Source organism: Salvelinus namaycush, chromosome 10 (genome assembly GCF_016432855.1).
Source record: "Salvelinus namaycush isolate Seneca chromosome 10, SaNama_1.0, whole genome shotgun sequence".
Classification (NCBI taxonomy): domain Eukaryota; kingdom Metazoa; phylum Chordata; class Actinopteri; order Salmoniformes; family Salmonidae; genus Salvelinus; species Salvelinus namaycush.
In genome coordinates this window covers 30505407-30513103 of record NC_052316.1, presented here as the reverse complement: position 1 = coordinate 30513103, position 7697 = coordinate 30505407, and the positions used below count along the sequence as shown (strand labels likewise).

The 7697-nt window shown below is 42.3% G+C and overlaps 1 protein-coding gene across 1 annotated transcript; it reads right to left on the bottom strand.

Annotated features, from left to right (window-relative positions):
- Nucleotides 1-2285: 2285 nt before the first annotated feature.
- Nucleotides 2286-7315, bottom strand: LOC120054526 (forkhead box protein F2-like). The gene is made up of 2 exons (XM_039001964.1): nucleotides 5949-7315; nucleotides 2286-2900 (listed from the first exon to the last, which is right to left on the bottom strand). The coding sequence occupies exons 1-2, from the start codon at nucleotides 6919-6921 to the stop codon at nucleotides 2722-2724; spliced, it is 1152 nt and encodes a 383-aa protein (XP_038857892.1). The 5' UTR covers nucleotides 6922-7315; the 3' UTR covers nucleotides 2286-2721.
- Nucleotides 7316-7697: the final 382 nt, after the last annotated feature.

Here is a 7697-nt window from a genome sequence, read left to right as displayed (position 1 = left end):
CCCATCATAATATATCTAACCAAAGAAGGTATATTTTTGGAGCTGATGTATGAACTGTGATGAGGTGTGTGTGTGTGTGTGTGTGTGTGTGTGTGTGTGTGTGTGTGTGTGTGTGTGTGTGTGTGTGTGTGTGTGTGTGTGTGTGTGTGTGTGTGTGTGTGTGTGTGTGTGTGTGTGAGTGTTTCTCTTTTGCAGTTTTATTCAACATGAATTGTAACTATCCCAGAGACCACACAGACCAGAGAGAGAGCGAGAGAGAAAGACAGAGACAGAGACAGAATGAGCATCCCAAATCTGCCCCTATTGTATTGTTATCGTTGATGTTGATACATTTGTACACAAACAGAAAACTCAAATAATTTATCCACTTAAAGCTGCAATATGTAACTTTTCTGGTGACCCGACAAAATTCATATAGAAATGTGAGTTATAGATCTATCATTCTCATTGAAAGCAAGTCTAAGAGGCAGTATATCTGTTCTATGTGCACTATTTCTATGCTTCCCGTTTTTAAGTTTTGTTTTTGCTTATTTTACTTTCAGTTTTGTACACCAGCTTCAAACAGCTGAAAATACAATATGTTTGGTTATTGACAATATATTTCACAGTGGTTTAGATGGTACAATGATTCTCTACACTATACTTGCTTGTTTTATCATATAAACTGAAATTAGGCGAATTATTAGAATTGTAGCAACCTGGAAATGGCGGAGAGATTTCTCCACCGTGCATCTTTGTGAGAATGTTTCGGGCATTTCTCCTCGCTCCCCTCTCTCTCTCTCTCTCTCTGTCTCTCTGTCTCTCTCTAATCTGTTTTTCTCCAAGAAACAAGCTTCTTACTCTATAGTGTGTTCTGTTTACTGAAGTTCTAAAAACACTGTGCGGTCACATCTCCATAAATGTGGCCCTCTGCAGCTCGTTTGTTTACAAGTTCTTTAAAAGTTTGCAATCCTGAAAAATCTGCTACGAGGCCGGGGGGTAGAGGTCTGGTGAAGCGGAAGACTTTTTTTTCCCGTGGAACCAGGCAGGCTGGCCCAGGCTGTAGATGGCGCAATGAGACAACACAAAACATGGAAATTCCTAAGTCTCCAACATCGTGTCGAGTTTGTAAACAATCTAAAATGTTGTAGGCTACTCAAATAGAAATGACCTAGGCCTACTCTACTTAGACACTCACCAAGTATTCGGAAAAAGTAAATTAGATTGTATTAAACTCCAGCTGCCTTTGATCTCACGAAGTCTATGGGTAAATATTGATAATGCAGCTCACTGTCTACGATAAAGACATGCAGCGAGTTGTGTAGCCGTCGCCTTATTTCATTTCCCCCCATTCTTACTATGCCATGAGATAAAATCCTTACATAATTATCCCCGTGGCTCAAAGTATATAATGCTCATCTTCAAAGGAGTCATTCCTTTTCCACAACATTTATATCTAGTTATTAAATGGGATTGTTTTAAAACTTACCTAGAATCCAAGCTTTTGATTAAGCTTTGCTTTACCTTCTTAAGCACGTTTTTTACGTTACAAAGTGTTATCATACAAAACAAAGACGTTGCATTTGGTTATTAAAAGTATGCCTGTGAATGCCAAATAATCAAATTTACACCAACTCAAATCTAATATGAATCACAAATCTCCATAAATTATCAACAAGGATAATAGGCCTATAATAATAGTAAATTCCAATGATTAGCCTATAATTAGCATACTATATTTCTGAGAGACAAGTAGGCAGGTGTAGCCGAAAATATATCAGCTTTATTAAAACACTTTACAACGAGAAAATTAAGCAAATCTCAAAAAGGGTATACAATAAGTGCAAATTTGTTGCAATTTTTGTTATAAAAAGCTTTGTGTATGTGCATGTACTTTTATAAATCAGAACAGAGGCCTAGTTACATGAAATATAGGCAATTTGTTTGCGCAAGTAATGACAGCAAACACATAATTAAAATCGTTTTGAAACTTCTTTTGAAGAAGAAAACGTTGGCCAATAGAGAACAGAATAAGGCAAAGTGGTTTCATTGTCATATAAGCGTTTGTGCTTTCCCACTGGGCAAAAACGGGTTGAACGTTGTTTCCACATCATTTCAACCTACAACAAAAAAATCTATGTGATGACGTCGAATCAACGTGGAAAACCCATTGGATTGGCAAAAAGTCATCAACATAAGGGCATTCCCACTGAGCACGCACTGGTTGAATCAACGTTGTTTCCACATAATTTCAATGAAATTAAGTTGAACCAACATGGAATAGACGTTCAATTGACGTCTGTGCCCAGTGGGTTTCGTCTTTTCCCCCCCTAACTTTTAACCTAAATCCAATGACATGGTGATTTTCGGGGGGATTTCTCGTTGAGTTCACAATAGTTGACAACTCAATCAATGTAAATAAAAATTTGAGGTTGAAGTGACATCTGTGCCCAGTGGGTCCTTCACTTCAGAAACAGTTAGTGCATAATATACTGTCCTTCATTTAGACCAATCAAGACGACGAAGGCCACTGAAAATATATCCTGACTTGAGAAGTTTTTCAAGACTCTCAAAAATAGGCTACTGTTCCCATTGTTCGTTCTCATCAGTAAGATGACAGGCCATTTATTTGGGTTTTAACTGTCGCCAGACATGTATAGAATCAGTTTAAATTGCTCGATTCTGTGTTCATTCTCATCTCCAGAGCACAGTTTGGGCCTTTACTCGCACTACATTTCCTGCTCACATCACGCACGGTTTGACGTCTTGACAAAGGCTTTGGTGATGGTGGTGATGGTGATGATGATGATAGTACGATCCACTGGCTGAGGGATGGAACGAGGAGATGCCGTTAAAATTCAGGACAAAATCCTTCCTGTCGACCACGGGTGAGGAGTGGCTTTGGTAGCGAGGGATCCCCACTGAGAGAGAGAGAGAGAGAGAGAGAGAGAGAGAGAGAGAGAGAGAGAGAGAGAGAGAGAGAGAGAGAGAGAGAGAGAGAGAGAGAGAGAGAGAGAGAGAGAGAGAGAGAGAGAGAGAGAGAGAGAGAGAGAGAGAGAGAGAGAGAGAGAGAGAGAGAGAGAGAGAGAGAGAGAGAGAGAGAGAGAGAGAGAGAGAGAGAGAGATTGAAGCTCTTCAAAATATATGAACAATACAGTCTTCTCCCCTCCTTCTAACTTAAGCTTTCAATAAGTTTATAGAATTGTTTTTACATACTCGTGTGTGGCACAGAGAAGCGTCCAATCCTAAATGTGAATAACTGGTCAATTAATCAGAAATATTTATATATTGTAAACGCTTGACTTTTAAACAAAAAAACAGTTTTCTTTCAGAATATAGGATAATTACACTCTGACGTTTATGCATTACATTGACTATGTGTAAAAATATGTTATAGTATTCAGTGTATTGTGTAGCCTATATTTCTTATATAGATTTTAAGGTTTGAAATTGACACATCTTCCAATAATTTGGCCAGTAAACAATGCGGAGACGTAGTCCCATAACACCACGCGCATAAATAAGAAATCACTCTCAGTAAATCTATAGATTAAACCTAATCGATGACGGTGGGGACATTTGTTAATTTGTTATCTTATTAGACTATGTTATATTATGTTATGTTGACCTGTAATACATTATTAATTGCTGAAGAAACAGGGATTTGCTGGCCTTTTGAGAATAGGTAAAACAATGTCTCCGTCCTCAGTATTTCCTTTTCAGGAGAAAAGCACTAAAACAATCAATCCAAATGTCCTCTTCAGAATTATTCAAATTGAACCATGCAATTAATTCACTGTATACAATACGTTATTTGGATGTGTGAAAATTAGATGCATAGACCCTAGGCATGTAGCCTCTGCTCATGCTAAGCTAAATATACATTCGAGCAGCATTCTCCTTTAAATAAAAAATCAGCCAAACGGAAAACACTATCATGACTTGACTTCTGAATCTCTGCGTCCTCTATACTAGCGTCTCTAATGTTTGTTTAGTTTAGTTGAGTTGGTGCACATATTTTGCGTGAGCCCCACTGTTGTATTATGTGTACACAGATATTTGACATAGAGAATGTTTAGTGTTACATTTTTAGTCTTTAACTTAACATGATCTGGTTAAAGACTGAAGTTAAGAGTGATTTGATAGGCATATAATAATCAGACAGCCTCGTTATGTTTCAGTGCTTTTCTACACCAATTGCCCTCCATATCGTTCACAAAGAGGTGTGAAATATTAATTAGGTCAGGGTGCTTATGTTTTCCCTCCTTGATTGTCCATTTCTCATGAGGGCCATATAGACACATTACACTGTTTATCCCAGAGATCTGCAGTAGCAACATCACACGTGCTAATTCATCATAATTATAGGCCTACCTCCTAAAATTATTTTCAGACAAATAATTGAATCGGTAAAATAAGAACATAGGTCCTGTCATAGATAGGTATGTATATATCAGGCCAGCTACACCGTCAGAGTGAGAGTCAGGAGAAGGAAGGGGGGAGAGTGACAGAGAGCGTGATCCTCATCTAGTTCATAAGGACTCCAGATGTGACGCCTGTACCCGCAGTGTGCGGTGTTTTCTCTCCTCGAGACTGCAGGCCTTTATCCAGAGGGTCCTGCCTCGCGCTGCAGCCTTTGCGCCCCATTTTCAGAGACAACACACCCGTCGTGATTGACAGTCGCCATGAGGCGTGTAAGACCCCGCTAGCACAGATAACGTCTTGTCCTCTAAATAGTTATAAGAAGTCGCGTAAAGTTTAACAAGGCTTGGAGTCTCCTGTGGGTAGGTATAGGCCTATGCGCTTGTTTAAACCCTCTTCTTCAGTGTGGTCCGACTCGCACAGTCTTTGTTTAGATAACCCCCGAGGCTTTAGAAGGAATAATTCCGCTCTCAGAAATCCCTTGGACTTTTGTTAAAGCCTCGATAAATTAGAAGCATTTTAAACAAGATGAACATTAACTAAATTACAAGTGGTCAACTGGCCTAAGGAGCGATGTGTATAATGTGGCTACAATTTTCATTATAGCCCATTGTATCGAGCTCCTATCCAAACATTTATGTAAACAAGAACGCAGCCCCATACATGATTTTATTCCTAAGGCTTAGCCTATATATTCAAGAACAGTTTTCAACTATTTTGTTAATTTCCGTTGTAAGAAGCTGTGGTTGCACTTATATTTCCCACCTCATCTGAATTGTCCTTATAATTATGCATGTATATTTGTCTTTGAGTCCCTCAAATAGGATTATTTCGGCCTATGTCATTCAAATTGTTTCCTTAATTCCACAACAGAATATAGTTGCAAACTAATAATCAGAAATACAATACAATTATTTTAACCCATAAAATTGGGAAGCTATTTTGCCATAACACAACCTGCAATGTGAAGGAGATGCATCCACGTGAACCAGTCATGTTAATTAAATGATATGAATATAACATTACATCGAAAATGCATTAAGAGACATATGCATCTCCAACATAGTTTTATAGATGTATTACAAATGCAAGTCATTACATATTTAGGGCGCAACAACTCACTTTTATATTAGTCTAATTATTTTATTTGCCAAAGTTTTGATTCATCTGCGTATCACACATGTCAAAGTTGTAGCTGTTAATGATATTCAACTAGACTACATTTGGTTCTGCATGTAGGAGATTGTCTATAAGACAGTCTATAAGATTTTCGGCATATTGTCTATAAGATAGGCCAACTATAATTTTCACAAATACAAATTTAGCAATTTTATAGGCTATTACGCATTGCGTAAAGTTGTGTTTTTAGCCTCCAGAAAACAGCATGACTGACCAAAGAGCAGATCAATTGTCAACCTGCAAATATTTTTGTTTGCCACGTGTATAAAAAATGCAGTACTTTTTGTGATTGACCAAGTGTTATTACGCATGACATTTCACATCTATTTATTATCGTGTTATGGCTTGATTTACACAACGTTTATTACCTGAGATTTCGGCGGTGTCCCTGGCGTTCTGGTGGAGGTAGCTCTGCTCCAGGGAGTAGGGGGACATGCCAGAGTGTAGCCCAGAGGACGCCGGGCTGCTGGAGGCCAGAGGCTGCTGCTTGATGTACGGGGAGCCGCCGGGAGACGCCCAGTGTCCGGAGGTACTGGCATATGGAGAATGACCGTGACCGTCCAACGCACTGGCCATAGCCGGGGACGAGGGCACAGGGCTGCTGCTACTGTCCGGTCCACCGTATTCCCCGTTGGACGTTACCGGACAGCTGGCCATGTACGTGGACCCGGGGCTCGGGGACAAGTGAGGTACGTGGTGGCCGCTAAGCCCGTCGTAGCCACCTGCCATGGAGTTGGTCATCATGTCCAAGTTGTAACTGTTGCTATGACACGCCAGAGACCCGGGCGCCTGAAATTCAAAGCTCTGCGGCAAAATGGAAGTACCGAAGCCTATCCCGTTCATCATCCGGTACATGGGCTTTAGGGCTTGGCATTTTCTCCGGAAGCCCCTGGGTCTGCGGCGGAACGAGCCCTCTTCGAACATGAACTCGCTGGCTGGGTCGATGGTCCAGTAGTGGCCTTTGCCCGGTCTGCCCAGCCCTTTTGGCAGCTTGATAAAGCACTCGTTTAGGGAAAGGTTGTGCCGGACGGAGTTCTTCCAGCCCTGGTAGGATCCTCTGAAGAAGGGGAACCGGGCCTGGAGAAACTGATAGATCTCACTTAGAGTCAGCCTCTTGGTGGGTGAGCTCTGTATCGCCATGACGATGAGCGCAATGTAGGAGTAGGGAGGCTTCTCTGGTCGCCTCAGTCCTGAGCTCGCCTTCTTGCCTTTGGCCCCGGTCGAGGAACTGTCCATAGCGGCCTGTGGGCTCATCATGGCGGGGTGCAGGACACCGGAGGCCGGGCTGGACCTCAGGGGAGGCGGTGGGTCCAGCTGCTGCTGAGAGGTCTCGGTCGTCATCTCTGCTCCGCTGACGCACTGCGTAGCTGAGCAGTGACGCGAGGAGAGAAAGAGAGATGGGGGAAAGATGAGAAAGAGAGATGGGGGAAAGAGGAGAGCGAGATTGAGCAAGAGATCTAGAGAAGAAAAAGGGACGTATATGATTCAAAGAAGGTGATAGCAAGTAATGACACTTCTACTCAAAGTCCTCTACAAATCACATACGCCGTTGGTCTTCGGAATTCAACAAAATGGGCTTGGAGAGGAAAAACTCTCTTCCGTTCTGTTGGACTCTCCTATTACGCAGAAAATCTGCAGCGAGTTCGCAGTGTCAGAATGTGGGAGAGAGATGAGAGAGCAGAGTATCCAGGGAGTGCTGGAGCGCTCGCTATAATGCAGCGTTTTGCGGAGGTTCAGTTCGACACAGAGGCTCCGGTGCGGTTCGGTATCACCGTGGCGGTGAGTGCAGCTCTGCGGCGCACCGGGTGGCCATCGCCCGCCTTAATCCCTAAAGGGGAGGAAACGCGAAGACTCCTCAATTTAGTGCGCGCGGCCGCTCAGCCAAACAAAACGCGACCACCTATCATTTCGTAAATCTTTCTTTCCTCTAAGACCCCCTCATCTCCAAATCCCCCCTGAAATCAGTGACGACTAGAGCCCCCCTCCCCTCCCCTTCCACTGCCAGTCGCTGCAGCAGAGTCAAGCCCCTCTCTCTCTATCTCGCACCCCCCTCCCTCTTCCACCCTCTCTCATTCCCTTGCTCTCTGACATCTCAAAAACACGCAATTATGCCATCT